The 20461-nt window shown below is 50.7% G+C and overlaps 1 protein-coding gene across 1 annotated transcript in view; it reads left to right on the top strand.

The window, feature by feature from the left end:
* LOC8038579 (protein timeless homolog) overlaps positions 1-20461 on the top strand; it is a 622009-nt gene that overhangs the window by 227798 nt on the left and 373750 nt on the right. The window contains exon 16 of the mRNA XM_040213064.2: positions 1490-1598. Within this exon, the coding sequence (XP_040068998.1) occupies positions 1490-1598 (109 nt within the window). The remainder of the gene's footprint in view (positions 1-1489; positions 1599-20461) is intronic.

The following is a 20461-nucleotide window of genomic DNA, read 5'->3' as shown; positions in this document are numbered from 1 at the left end:
CAAACGACCCCGAGCTAGCAGTTGTACTGCGCAGGCTAAATTTTCTTATCTACACACCAGACGTCCATTAAGGCTGACTGACTTTCGGCTGTATAAAATTACATACAACACACCCATTGTTATTATTTTCGTAACGAGTTCGGCGTTGGTGAACGTGGACACGCGCATGTCTAAAAGCCTAGTTCTGGTTGGAGCATGATTAGTGGGTCGTCCTAAACTGCCGTTCTCTCCAGTGCATCCGTCCAACACGTTCGCATCCGAGAGCCAGACGCCGTCGTTCCGCGTTCTAGCGTGTTCGACGAGTGCAGTGGAAACAAATGCAGCTGTGCGGAATGCAAGTCCGTCAGCTTGTGGCACAGGGGTTCCGATAATGTGGGGACGCTTTCTTTTTCGTAACACCGGTTTCTGTCGCACTATTGACCATTTGTCGGCTTCCTGACCTTTCGCGGAGTAAACAAATTACGGCGTTCAAAAGCAAGAAAAAAACAACAAAAACAACTTATGATTAAAGCGATTGTTGTCGGGTCGTGGGTCGCTGCGGTGTGAAACGACCGGCCCGTCGATTGCGGCGCATGTCGAGTGGCGACTAGACGATGAAGCGGAGTGTGTTATCGGTCGATCGAGTTGCCTGCATTGCTCGTAGGTCGCGCGAAGGACCCGATGACAGAATTATGTGCGGTCACGCCTCAAAGACGTTCGAGGCATGTTTGCATCATCCATGCTCGCAACACGCCCGCGGGCGGTAGAGCATTTTAGGAAACAGTATTTGCGCATCCGATACGGTGCGATGGGCCCTCCGGTACGAACTGCGCATGCGCCGTAGCAGAAGACTCGCACATGCGCAGTTCGTACCGTAGTGCCCATCGCACGGTATCGGATGTGCAAACACGGTTCCCTAAAACTCCCTAGTGTCTGCGCACGGTACTGTATGATGCAAGCACGTACCAAGATTTTTTTTTTTTTATAGGGGGGGGGGGGCACCCATGACAAATCGCTGTATGAGAGGGAGGGAGGAGAGGAGGCCCCAGCAAAATGGACGATCTTGGGGGGGGGGGGGGGGGGGGGGAAGGGGTCGGGCCCCATGCCCCCCCCCCCCTTTCCCCCTTGCTACGTGCCTGGTATGATGTCTTAACAGCGGGACCGCGGCCTTTCAATCGTTGCAACTAAACTCTGTTTCATACTTAGCGTGCAACGCTGTCAAAGCTACTGGCGCGAGCATGGGGCTTGATCTCGTTGATCATTTGCGCGCGTTCTCGCGCAAACAAAACCATAGATGAAGCCACGCGCTCGCGTCAGTAGCTTTGACAGCGTTGCACGCTAAGTATGAAACAGAGATTAGGGTACAAGTTGCGCCACCTGAACCCTCCCCCCTCGTTCGTGCGGAGTTCGTGGCGGTGTTGCGGGGTCGTGTGCTCGACCTCGGGCCCCTTGGGTGGTGTATTCTGTAACGGTTTTAATCTTTCTCTCTGTCTTTCGTGGCCTTTTACAGAGAACGCGAGCGAGGACCGTGGAGACGAGGAAAGGGAGGATGATGATGAGGAGGAAGAAGAGAGGGCCCCCATGGAGCAGGAATTCAACTTCCAGGATTTCATCTCACGGTAGGACGTCGAGCTTCGGCTTTTCTTAGTATTTCGGGCGATTTTACGACGGCGTCCGGAGTTCCGGGTGCGACGTCCCAGCGACGTAGCTGCTATTCTCGAAAGATGCGAGTTCGATTCATGCGGAAACGGTATCCTCCGCGTCAGAGCGTCAAACGCTGCCGTTTCCTGGCCGTCTGTGGTTCCCTTTTGTGCATCTAAGTCCTCCGGTATTATGACGAAGCTGGCGCCGGAGGCAGAGCTTCTATATTTTTATCCTCTTATTCACTTTTTTTTTTAATAGTGACGTTTTTCGTTTTTTTTTATTTTTTTTTCTATACACTTCTGGAACACAGCGCTTGTTTTGGTACGAGCGAGAAATACGTTTTTCTCGAGCGTTGGTGGCGGCCGGGCACAGGCCACCTTCTAAGAGGTAAGGCCGCATTGCCGAATTTTCCGGGTCATGGAAAGAAGGCCGACGCGGGACAGAGATTGGACACGAATGCAGCGTCAGCATTTTACTCTGTCTCGTATCCAATCAGGAAGAAGACGTGTGTCAGCCGAACTCTGACGTAACAGTCGTGTCCAATCGGCGCCCCGCGTTGGCCTTCTTTGAATGACGTCCACGATTGAGCAGTACGGCCTTGCCATCTTGGAGGTGTCGGCACGGCCCCCCGCCGCGCCTTACTTCAACGTGAAGAAAGCCTTTTCGCGTAAGTCGGCGCATCAGGGGGGAAGCTGTCCGCGGATTTGTCCGCACGGCAGTTTCCGAATGTCGTTTTGTCTCTCTGTCTTGGTGCGTTCGGGACGCGCACTCCGTGTGCTGGAGCCGATCGTGGAGCCCCGCGCAGTACGTGTTGGGCGGGAACGCCGATATTGAATTCTTCTGGGTAGAAGCGATCGGCGCTTCTTTGGGAATGCTCTCCGGAATTTAGATATCGAATTCTGAGTCGGAGGGACAGAAAAGGAAGGCCGGCGGATGAAGACGGCACGCCACAAGTCGAGAGCACTTTCTCGTACGAACCGGGCGGAAATGTCACTCGTTCTTGTGTCCTCCATTTGTTTTTCTTCAGGTTTGTTGTGTTTTGTTTTTGTTGTTTTTCTTGAAGAAATAGCGTAGAAACTTCTGCCACGCGCCTGACACAAAGAGTGACACTCGTGCTTTAGTATAGGGTTGTTTTGTTTTGGCATGCACGCCGCATGAAAATGAAAGTTTGAAGCGCTCTCGAAGGAAATTGAAAGATTTTTTCTTTTCTTTTTGCCATGCCCCAGTTTGGGGTTTAGGTATTGTCGATGTCGGTGAATTGGTTCAAGTAGACGATGCTCGATAAACGCTCCAGTTTCTCGAGAGGCACATGCGGCCTGCGTCCCGATCCAAAATGGAAACTGTGCCGACGTAACCCAGTTCCCGCTGTGGCTCCTGAAGCGTCCTTAAGAGCGATGAAAACCTTTTTTATCTTCCCGGCAATTCGTCGGGATTGTGCTGGTTTGGTAGAGAAGCTGTTGTATTTTACGTTTTATAAAATGACATTTTCTGATGTTATGACGACACTCACATTAGTTCCCTTTGCGGTCCCAATCTTTCAGCAAAAAAAGGATGACTTGAGGCCCCTAAATTTGGCATAGCTTGCGCCTCGGCGACACTAGTGTGCGAGTTCGGAGCCATGACAGTAGCTTCAGCAGTACGCTCTTTCTTTGGGCGACGCAGTTCAAGGTCCCAAGTGCAAGTCCAGGTGAAAGTTCACCAGCTCGCCCGCCTTTTCTCTCTCTCTTCTGTTGTGATCCTTTCCTCTTCTTGTCCGACTGTGACCCTCGCCGCTCTCAATGCCCCAGGACTGAGCGACTACCCTGTACCCCCTCAGTCAACTCCACCGACTACGTGCGTGCTCACGCCTGTTTGCTTCTGCAAGGGCGGAGCGGTTAAGCGCTCTGTCGTATAGCCGTGAAGAGACAGGCGCCACTCACCGCACTCGAAAGTTCCTTCAGACCTGTACGCCAAGTGAGAACTTATAATCATTTAGTCTGTTTGTTTCGCTGAAAGGTTAATGTTTCGGGCGCGGTACTATATTGCGTATTGTGTATAATAGGCCGTGTTTCAGCAAAGAACGGAGTACAGTTATCTCTAGTTTGATTCATTAAAGTCTTACCGCGCTGTACCGCTTGTTACTGCACGTTATTCCCGTCGTTTCGTTGCGCTTAAACGGTCGCTTGTACTTTCGTCTGGACATGGTCGAACATCGGCGTATGCCGCGTCTTCTTTTTTACGCCATCTTTAAGTTACAAACCCTTCGAGAGCTTTCAAGGAAGGCCGCGATGGATTACGAACATAGTCGGGTGTTTTCGGGCGGACACTTATCGGACCGCAATGACCGAGCAGTATTCGGCTCCCAGGATTTGAGCGACGGTGAGCGCTTTTTTTTTTTCGAGGATGGATGTCAGCGTAAAAGGACTCTGGGGGAGTTTCTGAGCGAGTCGTTTGCGGCCAACGGGGCGAAGTGCCAGCGGTTGGAGATTACATTTGGGATTCGGAGTATCTGGGGGACGCTTTGGAAGCACTCCGAATGGATTGGACGCAAGAGCACCGGCAGGGTGGCCCTCAGAGATATCGCGAATTTAAAATCAGAGCGAGCCTTTCATCTCTGAAGTTCTCTCTTTCTGCATTGCCCCCCCCCCCCCCCCCCCCCTTTCCTCCTCTTCTTCTTCGGCAATCGTTCGCTGCCATCCTTTTTTTTTTTTTTCTTTTTTTGGGTGGAAGGGCGGCAATGAGCATGGGCATTAAATGGGGATCTTGCCTTTCTGAGACGAAAAGGAGGGTCCAGATGCGTCAAAGTCCGGCTCCGGTCGCTTTATCTACCCACCGGGATAAGCGGCCTGACTAGTTAAAACCGGCATGTGTGTTCCCTCACGCGCTGTCGTGTTTACGACCTCACGTGCACCTATGCCTCACGAGTCCGGTTTTCCTTCGACGGAGAGGCGCTGCTGCTGCGTTCGCTCCTAAGCTGCCAAAGCGGTGGGATGCACCCGCTCGCCTGACCAATGAGCAGCCTCCCTACTCGTCACCTGACTCGCCTCTCTGCGACCGGGTTAGCGGTCGTAGCGTGATCACGTGGCTCGAGATCGACGTGTGATTGGTCCGACCAGCACGTCGCTCGCACCCGCCCTTTCGGCTTAGCGCCGGACGCAAGTTCCAGGGAGAGCAGGGGTCGTCTCGTTCCGGGCCGCTCGCTCTTGAATAAGTGAAGGGCGGCCGCAGGCTGGGCAGCGGCGGCCGCGAGTCCAACGGGTTTGGCAGCGCCCTGGAAGACGCCGGGCTCCTGGATAATAAACTGGGGCCGCCGGCGACGCTTCGCGAAGCGGCCAGCCTGCGCCATGAATTCGGGATCAGCCGACGGCGCACGACGCGGGACTCGAGCCGCGGGCCTCCTTTGTCGGTTCGGGCCGGCGGGATGGGTTCTAAAATGGCGCCCGAGGAGCAGACGCGAACGCGGAGGACCCCAAACGGATGGGCGAGTTCTTCGGGACGCGAGGGGAGAGGGAACGGCTTTTGCCAGAAGGCGCGGGACGTCTAATAAATATTTACTGCGGAAGGGAGCGATGTTGGCCGCGCTGCACTATGCGTCACGAGTCTCCCTCCCTTGCTTTTTTCTTTCTTGGTTGCCTTATCTCTTTTGTAGTTTGTTTGTTTGCGTGTGTGCTTGGAAAGAGAGGGGGGGGGGGGGGGGAGGAGTGAGTGTGTTGGTCGGATACCTTGTTTGTGGCCGAAAGCAAGACGTATGGGATACGGGAAGGGCGCGTTAGGAATGCCGAGTCCCCGGCGTGCTTGCTTGCCTGCATATTCGGTAGGCCGCGCGGATGCCCGCCTTGCCAAGCTGTCCCTGAGCCTTTTGTCGTGCGCTTTATCCTCCTCTTTTATTGTCGCGCGGTTAAGATTTTCTTGGTTTTGTCGCGTTCCGCTTACCTCTGGCTTTTTTTTGCACTTACTGTGTAAAGGTGCCATGTCTTTTGGGACTCGATATTCCGAAAAGTTGGCGAAGTGCACATTTCGGGAATATTTCTGGAGCAACAAAGTTTGCGATTCGTAGTGATGTGCCACGAATTGGTTATCACGTAATACAATCGGGTAATCAATATTTCGCGATATTCGTCGAGTCGCGAAGTTCGATCAAATTAGCGCTCACTTAAATTAAATTGCCGATATGAAAGAGGTGATAGATGGAAGGCTGGAAGAAATGCGGATGTATTCCCCGAAATCACGGAAAAGAGCTGGGTAGATCGTGATTTTATATATTTGGTGCATAGAAAGCCAATTATTTCAGGGAACCTATGACGAGATAAATTTATTTATTTAGACACACCTGCGCATTGTCCGGACCTGCCTCGTAAAACATAGCTTATGCGAATGAGAAATAAACAAAACGAATGCGATCGTCATCCCTGTCCACCATTACGCTGGGTCCGCTCCTGCTTAAAGTGAAATGTGTCCTGTCACCTATCTCTACATGTTATATGAATGCTTCTGAATATGGCATATGGCATTGCTATATGGCGTCTATTCTCGACGCAAGTGAGCTAGTTTGTGTGCTCTAGCATTGCGTGACGTCTGCAAAACTCTGGCGAAGCATCTGGGGCTGCATTTTACGTACAGTGGCCTCCAGTGGCGCGGTTACTGTCGCATGGCCTTGGGTTTTCTTAGCCTCTAACAGCTCCGGGCACTTCCTCAGCTCTCGCTCCCACCGTTATATCGATGTTTGGACTGGTGTTCTTCGGAGTCCGAATGTATGGTGTATATCGAACTCAACCCAGCAAAGAGAAAAAGAAAACGAGAAAAAAAAAAAAAAAAGTAACGAAAAAGGAAATAAATGGTTCGGGATTGAGAACTTGAGGGCATTTTGCTCGGGAGGTGTCAGAATTGTCGCCTCTGCTCCAGGCACAAAGATTGGGTAAGATTTTTCAAGTTTCTTGCCGACTTGCCGACTTGAGAAGCGGGCAATGGAATAATTTATATTTGAACGGGGATCTATACACGCCAAGTTGATGAGATGACGGAGACGAAATAAGAGCACTCCAGTGGGCGAAAGTTTGTCTTTTTTTTTTTTTTTCGTTTATTACGCAACACGATCCCTTTCATAAATCTAGTGTAGCGGCAAAATGACAATTGCTCCAAACTCTCCCCGGGCAAGTGCTTCCTTGTTTTGACAAGGCTTCGGCAACTGGCGCTCCTCGAGCACGTGCGCGCAGCAACAAGGCACGTAGAGCCTGCTGGAAGCGGGTCGTTCGATCGAGACGCTCTGCCCTTCTCACACTGTTTCTGGCTATTCCTGACACGATGCCTTACATTGATTCGTCACGTATCACCAAGCCAAGCATTGACGGGTTTCGTGGGGAATCGATCGAAGTGGTTAAAGGTCACATACCTAACGCGTGGTTAATAGAAAAAGACCTAAGATCTCTCCTGCTACGTGATTAGTACGCCGCATCATGCAGGTTTAAGCGACGGGCTTTTCCGATTATGTCTTCGTTGCGGGAAGAGGCTGCGAAGAAAAGAAAAGCGACAAAAATGACGAAGCCGGAATAAAACACGAATACTTCGAATCTGTCGAAGCTGGACGTTCGATGTTTTGTCGTTCGGGTACGTTTTCCACCTTCGCAGCTTACGCGCCTGCTCTACATGCCCTGGTTCAAGAACGCCAGCCCAACGTGGTCGCGCCCTAAGGAAGGCGAGGGGCCGGGATACGATATTCGGTTTGCTGCGACGGAAGTGCTGTGCCGTTTGCCACGAACGAAAGTCTGCTACGTCTTGCGCCGAAGTACCACTTTTTGCTAAGAATGGCGCTACACCTGCGCCAAAATGGGCTTAAGGGAAAGAAAAAAAAAAGATATATTTTATTATTGCCCGTCCTAATTATTCGGAGAAGGGGGAGGAAAGCAAAATGGTACAAATTCGCATTTCACGACGTCCTTAATTAGCATATTGTTAGTTTCATCTTAGGAGAGAGCACAGTCGAAGACTGGAACACATAGAACCACTAAAGGCATACTAAAAGCGCGGAACCGCGCGGAAGCGCCTCTCCCCGACGCGCGGGCGTCGAGCTTCCCCGCTTTGCACCGGAGTGCTAGGAGCAGCGGCTGACACGGGGGAGCGACTGCAGGGTTAGACCGATGGGCACGGATGTGATGCTCAGGATTATTGCGGGTCGACCTTCTTGGCTCTTAATGGTCTCGACTAATAGTAATGATTAAACAAAGAACAGAAAATACACTGCGTTAAAAACGAAGAAAAGAAAAAGGAACATAAATCTTTACAGAAATTGGAACCCTTCCTCTGCATTTCGGGAAAACTAGGTAAATGAAAGTATTTACCGCACGTAATTTGCAGATGCAGTTTTGTTGGGATCATATTCTCGTTTTCACTAATGTAGATACCCACGTGAGGTTCGTTTTGCGAAAAATAGTGGGGCGGCATTTTCGCGTGTGCTCCGATCTCCGTTCTATTCTGGGGTCATGTTTCGAGATAAGCGACCCCCTGTTTCGGCTTGAGATCGACCGGGCTGCTGTCGCAAGTGGTGTCCGTTTTTGTGTTCCGTCGTATCGCTTGCGCGGTATTCTCTTTATGGCAGAGCTATCGCGTTTCTGTGCGTGTGTCTTTGTTTCGATGTGTTTTGTTTTAGAGTTTCGTAAACGCAGAGCGGGAGCTGGTTTTCTAAGCATTCGAGTTCACTGCCCCAAAGCCAAGTATGGGACTACGTGCCATACTCGTGACAGTCGTAATTCCCTCCGTCAGTGCCGGTGTATATCCAAATGAAGAAACATCAATAAAAAGGGGCGGAAACAAGCATTTGGTATGTAGTACAGCGAACTCTGGTGGTGACAGTACTTTCACCCTATGATCGGTCTTTCACATCAACCGGTTCTTTTTCATTTTTTTTTTTTCATTTTTCTTTATGTGGCTTGTCGAAGCCTTTTTGGATGCAGCCCTCGCCGCGTATATTCACGTCGGCGCAGCCGCGGACTCCGGGAAGCCGGCTTTTATCGTCGGGTTTGGCGGTCGTTAGCGGCGTTCCCCTCCCGCACTCCCTGACTGATTACGGCCATCCAGTGCGGCAGACCCCCGACGCCGACGGAAATGCACCGTGCTCTCCGGGCTGGCCGCAGGATTAGGGCCGCAGCCAGGCCACCAGACGGTCACTAGAGGCCTGCGCCAGTCTCTCGAGGGGAAGAGGTTTTTGCAAGTTAGCGAGCAGCCACGCTTCAAAGGCTAGTCTGGCGTCGGTGGGTGGAAAACAGTTTGTTGGCCCGCCAGTCTGGGAACCGTGGGCAGGCAAGCTGCATATACGAGTCGAGAATGGCACCAGAAGCTCCTCCTCCACACCCTTATGGCTGCCGACCGCTGCTCCGCCGCGATGTGCTAATAGTTCGCACCGAGGCACACGTTCGCGCCGACTTTACTCGTCGTGGCTACTGCCGTTCCCGTGGTTCATCCGCGGAACCTCTTCGACGCCGCGACGTTCTGGTGCTCGTGTGTAACTTGCATTCGACTCTTGGGAAGGAAACCCAACCGTCGCGCCTCTAGTGGATACATTGAGAACTACACCGATAGAGACGCCGACAACAATGGATGATTTGTTCGTGTTTTGACGCAACGCTCGGCTTACATAGCCGAACGTTACGTCCGTATTCGGCTGAAGCTCGTGTTCAATCGGTAAACCCGATTTTTTTTTTTTACGTCTTTTGATTGAGCCCGGGAAAAGAAAAAAATGCCCGAATCGTGGCCGATCGTTGCCCCGCCCGCAATCGAAAAAGACGAAGTAAAGAATCCAGTGCACGTGCCTTGTGTTGGTAAACGCGGAACTCTGGGGTAAACAAGCTGGACATAGCGTCCCGTGTAGTTCGATCTCCTCGCCCGTAGACCGTTGGAATAATTGCCTTCTGCGTGCTGGCCATCTTAGTTCTATCGCAGCCGACGCTACGATGGCCTGAAACGAGTGACGGCCGCAAATGACGCTGCCCGTTGTCTTCGTGTTTTTGCTGTCACCGGGTACACCGATCGCTCAACGACTTTTAGCCTCAAAGTCCTATAATGTGTCAGTCATTACAGGGAACGGTGAGGGAATCGGTGCGTCACGTAACGTCGATTTCCCCGCTAAATTTGGAGGGGAACTGGATTGGTGTCTAGGTTGTAAGAACGTGAATTTTCCCGCTAACTTTAGCGCTTAAAGGCGGGCACTCAAAATTTTCTTCAGCGTGGCAGAAAATTCCCTCTCTTTTCTTTTTTTCCTCCTCCCCTTTCCTCCTCCATTTTCCTCCTCGCTTTTTACGGCCTTCTCGCACGAGTGCTAATGGGCTTACCGGCCCCCCGACAAAATCTCTGTCACCCTTCAAGGTTCTCTGCTTCAAACCCAAACATCGGGGATTAGTTCGGCAGGCTCGATATGAGCTCGGAAGGGTTCGGGCTGGCTCGCTTTTCTCCTTTTTTTTCTTCTTTTTTTTCTGCAGCTTTAAAACATGCTCAGACACTTCCGCATGCGGCCACATACGCTACAATACCGCATATTTATCTCGAGTGAACGGAACATGAACATCACAGCAGAAGAAAAAAAAAAAGGTGGGTATTTTTATACCCAGGGAGTTGAAAATTGGTCGTTCTAACAACGGCACGCTGAAGAGTGATTGTATCAGTATTTTGTGTTTTTTTTTGTTCAAAATAATAATCGCGAGTAAATAAATACAAGTCAAAAATATTGCAGTAAGAGGGCGAAGTATGTAAAATTAGTAACACGATTCGCGTCCAAATTTGTTTTTTAGGACGCCGTGAACTACTTCACGTGCGTTACATCTCTCTAAGAATGAATGATTGGGTGTTTTTGATGACTACAGATAAGGCACAAACCGCAATTGCGTAACTTTGACATTTTTTTTTTGAAAAATGTCTAGTTGTTAAAAAAATCACCCTCTATAAACACGATTGTAAGGCAGGTTTTTACGGCCGGCGACATCATTACGGCACGTAAGGAGACGTTGACCATGGATTATCCACAGCCACTTTTTTTTTCCGTACGAGAATGAGCAAACATTTGACACCAAATAAAATAGATTTAGCATTCACCAAATTCGGCGTGTTTACTTGTTTCAAATCGATATTTGATTTTATTACACTTATTTTGTACCCGCCACACGTCTACTTCATTCCCTATTGAGTTACAAGTGATAACCTACATTGTTTTTCGTCGTGTAAGGTTATTAACAATTTATTATTAACAAATTATTAACGATCGGAGCTATACAATTACGCGAGGCGCATTTGAAGATATTCAAAATTGTTCTGAATACACAAACAACTTCTCAAGCTTCTTGCTGTTCCGGGTCTTTCCTACACGCAGTACCAATAATAAAGCCAAAACCTTATAGAGGAGACCATCTCTGTCGACTCAACGCGCAAACACGATGTGAAGCGTGTAGTGCGTACGTTGGAAAAGAGATACCGGCGAGCGAACGATAGCGTCGAATGTCCAGGCATCAAAATGTCCGTGCACCGAAATATCCGTGCAACGAAAAGTCCCACACCGAAAAGTCTTTGCAGCAAAAAGTCCGTACACTGAAATGTCTGTGCACCAAAACGTCCGCACCGAAATTCTCTACAGCAAAACGCTCTACACCGAAAAGTGCTAGATCCACCACGGATGGAATCCTCCGTCATATATATGGAGCGCCATCCCTGAGACACCGAAAAACGCCGCTCGTACTTCTCGTTGTCGCCATGAATTCGCCTAAACAACGAAAGATGCCAAACTATATATTTATATTAAAATTGATACTTCAATGACTACTTATTTGAACAGAAGAAGTTATTTGTGCTCTCACAACAGCGAGAATCGTCCTCCAAGCTAATGCTGAAAAAAGTCAATCCAACTGGTTGGGAAGAGCAAGTTCCAAGTTCGCTCAAAAGTCAAAACCAGCTCCTCGGTTGGTTCAGCCCCTTGTCGCAGGTGTGCCGGCTGGCTTCTGGATAATCTTTTCAAATCTTTCAAGCTTTCATTTTCCCCACCCCAAACTTGCCCCAAAAAAATCAGGCAGCCGGCAAAAAAACAAAAACAAAAAAATCGAAAATGGCAAGGAGGAAGCGAGAGGCGATTTCCTCCTTTCCCAGTGGCGAGAAGGAAAGTGGGGGTCAAGTTCCTTCTCTCTGCTTGCTGGCCGGCCTTTAACTGAATCGGTGTATCGGTCGCGTAACGTCAAGTTCCTGTGCTACATTTAGCGGGGACGCGAATTTTCCCGCTAAATTTAGAGCGGAAACTGAGTTGACGCTTAGGTCACGTGCCGTCAGTTTCCCCAAGGTGTACAGGTCACGTGATGCCGATTTCCTTCACTAAATTTAGCCGGGAAACTGAATCACGAATGACGAAAATAATCCCTGGAGAGGGGGAACAAGGGGGACAAAGAACAAACACAGGGTGCATAGGTCGCGTACCATAAAATTTTCCGATTTCGCGGAGCTCGAACTCGATTGGTCCTTACGTCCCGTGACGTCGGGTCAGGACGTAAATTTTCCCTCTGAATTTAGACGAGGAACTGATTTCGTGTATGTAGGCGTCGCGGTATCGATTTCCCCGCAGCGGAAAAAGGCATCGACGGGTGGACAAACAAAATTTTGGGATTCGAAAAAAAAAGAAGGGGGGGGGGGGGATGTTCAGAAGCATTTTGTCCTTGAATAGCGCAAGATGGCGGCGCAATGTCTGAGTGTCATGGGCTTAATCGGCGATAGCGCAGGCACAAAAAAAGAATACGAGCCCCGTGACGCTGCGCTTTTTGCGTTGCTTGATTTGCTACATCGGATGATGGCGTCGACTGCGGCTGGAAACAAACTGAAGCGGAGTATGCTCGTCTACGCGTTCTGAGGGGAAGGCGAGGGGAAGCGGCCTCCGTTTGGGGAAGGGCCCTCGCCGACGAAGCGCGGACAGCAGCGTTGTAAACATGTGTCCGTTTCACAGCCGGGGATTAGGGCCTGTCAGGCGCGCACGCTTCCATAAAGCTGCCGCCATCGAAGCGGGCCGGCGTCTTACGGCGCCGGCGGATGGTCGATGGGGCCCTTTCCGCTGGCGGAATTAGGCCGCTGCTAAGACGCGCTCCACGCGTCGGTTCCGGGCTGTTAACGGCCGCTGTGGCAGCTGCGAGCACTCGCGCCCTAACATCCCACCGGGCGCGGGATGTAGTTCGGGATACACTTTGCGGACTTACGAACCATGTCGACCACGTGTTGTTTACTCTACTTTCGGACGTTCGTGTCAGCGGGTCTCCCGCGGTAAGTGCTGGGCACCCGGGCTTGGTCGGGTCGGATAGCCTTCGATGGTGCTTCACTCGCCGAGTTCCGCGGCTTTGAAACGTCTCGGTTGCTTTTGCGGGGCGGGCTTAGCGACGGGGGGATATCGCTGTGTGCGGTGCAGTGTGGCACTTGTCGCTTCAGATTAAAGTTGTTCGCTGAAGTTAATAGGTTGTTTAAAAAAAGAAAACTTGGGGCTCGCTTAAAGGGGCACTGACACATCAAAATCATATTTTTTTTTATTATCCGAAACGGTCGAAAACGATGCCGGGACATTACCCTCAAAATTTGAAATTTGGGAATTCAGTATTCGTGAAGTAAAAAAACAATTTCCAAATGCCGAATTCGAAGTTCCCGCGCGATCGGCGCCGGTGCCTTGACGTCAAAAATTGAGGAGACCTGAGAGTCCACTTTCCTGTCACCACTCCCTGCTGTTGCCATGGCGACCCAAAGCGAGGAGGATAGGAGCGAGCGCCGGCTAGCGCCGGCGTTGCGGCGGACCGGTTTTGAGCGGTGTCGCCTGTTTTCCGTTGGAGGATACAAATCCAGGAGACGGCACCACAACGAACTCCCGATTTTTGGTATTTCAAAAAGAAGGGCCGTAGTGCGTTCGCAATTGCGTTAAAAAACATGTTTTAGGATTGCCGTCATTAAATGTTATAAAGATGCCGCCTACAAAGCTTCTAAATTTCCTGATTTTTTACGTCACCGATCAAAAGAAGCGAGGAGGCGAGAGGCGGGAAAATCAAACACCAAAAATAAAAAGGCGCGCGTGCGCGCAAGAAAATTTTTTTTCGCGATGCAGTTTTTTTTTTGCGTGTCTATGGCTGCAACTTGCATCGTTTTAGACAATAAAAATAAATACGACCTTTGGGGTGTCAGTGCCCCTTTAAGCTTCGCCTTTAAGGGTGGAAGGTGAAAGCGTTTGCCGTTCGCGGAGCCATTCTCGTATAAACGCGTGCTCTTTGCGAAGCCCTGCAAGCGTGTGTGCGTGGTCTTGTCGGTGGCGTCACGTGTCACGTGACGTCACGCGTGACTGTGACGTCATGACCGTACCGACCCGCTAAATTTTGCGGGAAAATTTTCCCCTAAATTCGGTGGTAAACTTTTTCGTTAGATTTGACGCGAATCATTTCCGCTAAATTTGGCGGGTACATTTTTCCGCAGAATTTATCGGATAAATCTCAATGCAGCACGCGCGGCCACGTGTGGCGTTACATGTGACACACGTCGACGCCGACGTCGGATTTTCTGCGACACGCCCTCAACTCTATTGCGTTAAAAGCTAGAAGCTTATGATATGAGTGTCATGTGCTCCGTCATACACATTGCCACTGTTTTTTCGTCAGATAGGGCGTTTTGTTTTCGGACCTTATAGCCGGTTAGACATGAGTGGAACTATTGAATGGGTTAAAACAGCGCAAAAAAGACGGAGGACCAGTAAAAGGAAACACACAGACACAGCGCTGACTTACAACTGAAATATTTACTGCTGCGCCATTCAGCAAGTAAACTATTGAAATTAGGAATTAAGGAGGGAGGGGCGTCTCGTTTACAGTTGACAGGCAGTGTTTCTTGGGTCTGCATTGTTTCAGGTAACCACGGGGTGCGTTCGTAGTAATTTGTTTCGGCGCCGACGAGTTGATAACCTGATCCCTCGCCGACTTGATGCGTATCGACCGTGGCGAGAGTCTTTGAGAAGCTCCCTAAAGGTTTGTTTAGGCTTGTCGGTGGATTAACATTTCTGGGTTAAAACAACGCGACACGAACCAACCTCCCTGTATACTGTCTTGTGTTTACTTCGTCCGCGTCCCGTTGCGCTGTTTTACCCCAAAATAATCGAGAGTGCCACGCGCGTGTTCTTAAACGCCGAGCGCTCTTTCGTAAGAACGAGACAATGCAAACGAAACATTCGCACTGTGTACGTTACTCTTCGACCGCATGGTTGCGATACATTGGTCGTACGTGATGTTGTGGTGCCATGCTGGTGGTAATCTCTAGTCGTCCGTGCCGAGAAGAGTGAATCTGATGCATGCAGAATGTACGCCGCAGGAGGTGCGCGCTCAACGGGAAGGCTGCCCCGATGGCAGCTGGTATGTGTCGTCGGAGCGAGTCTATAAATCATGGTCACGTCTGCGTAACACGCTTAGTGTAAATCCTGGGTCCTCAAAGCCCGTTTTCTTCTAAACCCGGAAGCTAATTGGTATCGAAAGGCGGCGTCCTCTAAAGCAGCGTGGACATCGATCCCGAAACCTTATCCGTTCCGCCCGGTTACCGCGGGGCGTGCCAAGTGCGCGGTCGTCCGCGCAGCCGCTTCCCCCCGCCCCTCTCGGGCGAGGTCGGCTTGGGCCCGGGCGAAGGTGACCGCGCCATCCGTCTTTCACGCGCTACGGTGCCCTGCCTCTCGAAGAGCTGAGGGGGTCCAGGTCTTGTGGAACGCGAGGGCCCGGCGTTTGTCGGAAACCGTCGACCATTCGCCCTTGCGGGCTCCTCCGCTCCCAAGGCGTCTCTTGCGAGCACACTGCAAAGTGCGTGCAACTCACTGTGCGGACACTTGCGCGTCTAGGGTAGTTACGTCTGCTGTGGTTTGCGAGTGACATCCAAGTTTTTGAAACATCAGGAACATCGGCAGGTGTGCTATTAAAGCAAGAATGAAATGGCGAACAGCGAGCGTGCGGCCTTCGATACATGTTGCGCTATCTAGAGGCAGCCGTGGAAATGGATAAAACTACGCTATTATGCGGCATTATGCGTGAAATCACAGACCCAGTCGAATTTAGAGACCTGGCAGAATGAAGGAGTGAAGGGAGACATGGGCTGGATATCTTTCGAAGCTAGAAGGGGCGCGATTAGTAAGTTGAAATTTGAACAAAGGCTAGACAAGGTGAAGGATACACGATGGGCGAGAAGGGTATATAAACATTTATACATAAAAATGTGAACACTTAAGCGGACAAAGCGAACCCGAAAACTGAAATTCAAATACCAGCAGTCAAGTGCTGGGCACTGCTTTTTTGGGATAAAAAGTAAAAGAAGACTTTGCTTGTTTTACTTCCTTTTTATTCGGCCGTGTTTAAGCGCAATTTATCCCCAACTTTCTTGGACATCCACGCCCTGGGCGCTTCCACTAATAGGAGAATTTGAACTGAACATCGACAAACATCGCAATATTTTCCGGGAATGTTTAAGATGACGGTCTTAAGGTATTAATAAGCGTTAATTAAAGGTTTTGGATGCGTACAGTTTTTATTCCACAGCGCTGCAAAGCTTTTTTTTCTTTATTTCCCGAATATATCATAAAACGCGAGCCAATTAGAAGTTTGATATTTCCTCGAAAACCTTTTATTCCACAGAATGTCCTAGCATATATCCTCCTCTATACTAACAAAGCCTGGCAGTTCGATGACGGAGCCATAGAGTTTCCGGTCGCAGATTTGGAGCGCGAGGATCTGGTAGCACAGAGCGATTCTCGAGGAACCTGGGCGTGAGCGCACAGCTTTTGCAGCGGCGAGAACCCGAAACACGGTTTTCAAACCCGACGAGAAAAGAGGCGTTAGCGTGAGGAACGCAAGGAGCACGAGCGGACATTCCATCGCTCGGAAGAAGTGTGTTTCGGCGTCTCGCCGCAGCGGGGCGCCCGTTACATGACTGTTGCCTGCCACTCTACCTTCTCATTTTCGGCGGCCGCGTCTCGTGGTGATCTGCCAGGATCTGTCAGTAAAAAGGAGGCTATGGTCCTAGAAAGTTGGCCGCGTGCACACTGGCGTCACCACGTTTCAACTCGCGCGCGAAAAAGCGGCACCACGCCTTTTCAGATTCCCTCTCCGGCAACGCGACTCATTTCGCTGCGCGTGCTGCGGAAACGCCGCGCGAAGTGCGCCCCGACTTTATCGCCGGGGAAGGAACTCCGCGCGAGTTATCGTTTTATGGGGATTGCTTTTTTTTTTTTTTATTAATATTTTTTAATGCGTATACACGGGCCAAGGGTCATCAGTTTGATTCGAGGCGTCGACGACGCTGCGCCGGCGGCGATATCGACGGGAAACACCCCTTGGGTACATTCCTCTCAATTCAGCGCCCGGAATCGGAACGGAGGCCGAGGGAGTCGTTCTCGGTTATGGAGGGTCATTTGGGACGGCCCTTCCACGCGCCGAGTGCGCGGCGCTGATTGCGCAGGCGTTAATTTCTTGTCTCGTAGATCGAATGCGGGGCAGACGGGAAGTGTCTTCACTTTTACGGCCTTTATTTTTTCTACTTCATTTTTTTTTTGGGGGGGGGGGGGGAAAGGGGGGGGGGGGTTTAGGCTTGATGGCTGCGTCGCAACGAAGGGAATAAAAAAAAAACGGAAGTTAAAGCCATGATATTCCTTTTTTAAGATTCCTTAATGTAAAAGTTTAAAAAGCTGCGCCCCCCCCCCCCCCTCCCCCCCACACACACGGACACTTTTTTTTTGCGTGCTTGGAATACTTAAGAATGGATGGAATTGCTGGAGGTATTGTGCGGGGTATTTGGTGTCTGGGGTGTGATGCCTTAGATAAGAGGCGGCGGGTGCCTCTATTTCTGGAGTCGATGCGTCTTTGGGGAAGCTATTGGCCTCGAGAAGCTTTGGAGACGACGCCTGGGGAAGGTTTACGGAGGCCCTCTGAATGAGGGTAGTTGAGCATCTATTCGTTAAGAGGAAGAAGACATTTCCACGTGAAACTTTCACAAAGATCCGGATGAGATCGCTGAATGGCCCTGAGGTGACTTGGGTCGGTAGTTATGGTTCCCCTATGTCTTCGAAGCATGTTCGTAACGCGGAGTTGGTCTACCTCGGAGAAAAAGAAGGTACGCAAAAAGACTGACAACTCGGCATCTTTATAGTTAGAATTCTGGCGCCCACGAAACGTCACGCGGTCGCCGTGGTGCCTATTTTATTATTCGGAGGCAACGAACCTCTAGGTATTTGTGTGTGTGCTCTGCGAAATTCTGTTGTTCAGGAGGCGTTGACGCCTCGTGAAAGCTTAGGCCATTGAATTCTCTTCGTCCGATTCTCGGGAAAGTAATTGAATGCGACATTGCTATTAAGTTTGCTGGCGTCTCCGGTGCACGCGCAATAGGAGCATATGTTAAGCGTTATTATTCAGCTCAGCCCTCGTGTAAAGTATCTAAACGGCCGCGCTGTATTATTCTAGAAAATGGACGACTTATTCGTGTTTTTGTTTTCGCCGCCTCCGTTTGAGATTTGAGACATCCCGCTTTTTGTTTATGTGGTGCGCGGTCTGCGCCCCTTTTGCGCGTGCTTTCGCGGCTTTATGGGCAGCTCTAAGTGCCGACTCTGTAGCTTTTGCCTACAGAATCGGCGCTCGGGCACAGCCTCGGGGATTCCGAAATCCCGGCGATCAGGCAGAAGGACACGAAAAGAGAGGCCCGCCGCGTTTTGTCTTGTCAGCGACTGTCCAGAGCATTTCGTTCATCGCCTTCTGCGTGCTGTCATTTTTGTCTGCCGGGCCGTGGATCGCGTTCTGGGCATGCGCAGCGGCCCTCCATTGCAGAACATTAGCGTCCGTAGCCCAGTGACTCGGCGCTTTTCACCTGGGTGATAAGTGATGGAAAGGTGTGTGGAACTGAGTCCCAGCGCGAGAAGACGATAAGGAGTACGCGTAATTTCCATTAAGGTTCCGCAGGTGGAGGCGCTAGAAGGAGGTAATCTTCTATTAGGTGGACTGAAACATAATTTGCATTGGCCGAAAAATTACTGGAACGGACGACCCGATTATAGTCATTCAGTTACTTATTCAATTGCTAAATCGGTGAAGGTTCGGGTGCTGGATTTACGCATTCACCACTTGTTAGTACGGCAAAGCTACCCCGGGTTTTCCTTTTCCACAATATATTCCACCGGTGTCGATCTTGTTTTCGTTCGAAGTGAAAGTCTCACGAAGTCGGGCGTGTGAGGTTCGGATCATCTTCGCTGTTTCTAGACTGCGGCTGTGGTACTGGAGTCGGACGCGGATAGAATGAACACGGCAGGGTTTCGAATGCCCCACCTCCAGCCCGCACTTGTTGCCTCTACCGTGCTTCATTGCATTGTACCGTGCCCACTGCTCATGACCGAGTCCCACTGGAGCGACAAACAGAGACGCCCGACACCGACGAGGCTTAAACACGCGCAGAGTACGCGCGAAGGTGCCCTTGGCAGGCTTGCCGTCTCTCGCTGCTCGTGAAGTCAGCCCGTGGGACTACGGTCCTGCCAGGGATACCTTCTTTGCCTGCATGCTGAACCCCTTCGAGGCTCGTCGGTGTCGGCCGTTTTTGTTTGTCGCTCTAGTGGGACTCGGGCGTAATGCATCGTACAAAAACTGTTCGCAGACGCGTTTGTGGAAGCAGGCGTGTGTATGAAACAAAGATGCCTGACGCGTGCGCGCAGATAATTCTGTTGTCAAGTCTGCAGGAACATTCAGCTTTAGACACGCATCTGCCCCGCACCCTGAATACGAGGCCTATATATTTCGGAATGCATCAACTGGACAGTCGGGAAGCTCGGTAACGAACTGGGGCGAAAGAGCTGTAAACTCGCGTGATAGCGTTCATTGCTACGGCGCGCGCTGCGGAGGGGGAACCTGGATACAAACGACGCAGTGTCTGGAATGGTGTACAAATCGGCCGCGCTCCGATAGGTGCACGCCTAACAAATGTAGGGGTGCCAGCGCGCGAACGAGGGATCATTCGTCACGCGTTCCTAGAGGGCGGGCGCGTGTGTGGAACCGCGCTATCCGTGTGCACAGTCGGCTCGGGGTCGCTTGGGTTGCGATTAATCGAGAACTAATGGTGGGATTCTGCCTACGTGACTGCTCACAGCCGAGCGCGATCGGCGTTTCTTGCGCGTGGCGCCAGTGTCGGAGGACGCGCGCCTGTGTGGACTTTCTCTGGAGATACGGTTAAGTTGCTTCCTTGGTTTGTTTGTTTGTTCGTCGTTCTCGTGCAGTGAGGATTATAGTTGAGGAGGAGTGCGACGACGGATGGCGAATTAGGAAATACACGTGGAGAAACAGGCGCAGGTTGGTTGTATGAGTTGCTCTAGAAAAAAAAAGTTAACTGTAATCGAAACACTAAAAAGTAAACAAACAGTACACCTAAATTGAAAAGAAAGGCCTTGCGCGTGTTTGGAAAGGTAGGTAGTAAACGACAGGCTAAGAACGCAACAAAGAGGAAAAAAGGGCACAACAATTCGAGTGAACGGTCTAAGCGAGACTCGCGTGTTTTCCTAAATGGTACTTGCTGTCAAATTAAAATTAGTCTTTGACAAGCAAAAGGCAAGGATGCAGAATGGGCGTCTAATTAGCGAGTTATTCTCTCTGTATTACGGGGGGGGGGGGGGGGGCAAATGTAAACGATTCCAGTTCATTTATACGGTTCCAGTTCATTGAAGACCGCCTTCTGCAGGGTTGGCTTTCCCTCAGTAGGAGTATCCGTGCGGAGAAACCGCTTTACAGCCCTTCGCCTGCTCTTTTAGCCTAGCAAATCGCATCAAGTGCCCAAAATGGGAAGCGCCTCTGTAGTCCTATTCCGTTTAACCTTACGATGGAAC

The sequence above is a fragment of the Ixodes scapularis genome, unplaced genomic scaffold (genome assembly GCF_016920785.2).
Source record: "Ixodes scapularis isolate PalLabHiFi unplaced genomic scaffold, ASM1692078v2 PGA_scaffold0__279_contigs__length_252992795, whole genome shotgun sequence".
In the NCBI taxonomy this organism is placed as follows: Eukaryota; Metazoa; Arthropoda; class Arachnida; order Ixodida; family Ixodidae; genus Ixodes; species Ixodes scapularis.
The sequence above is the reverse complement of the archived record's forward strand: the minus strand, read 5'-3'. Positions and strand labels throughout refer to the sequence as shown.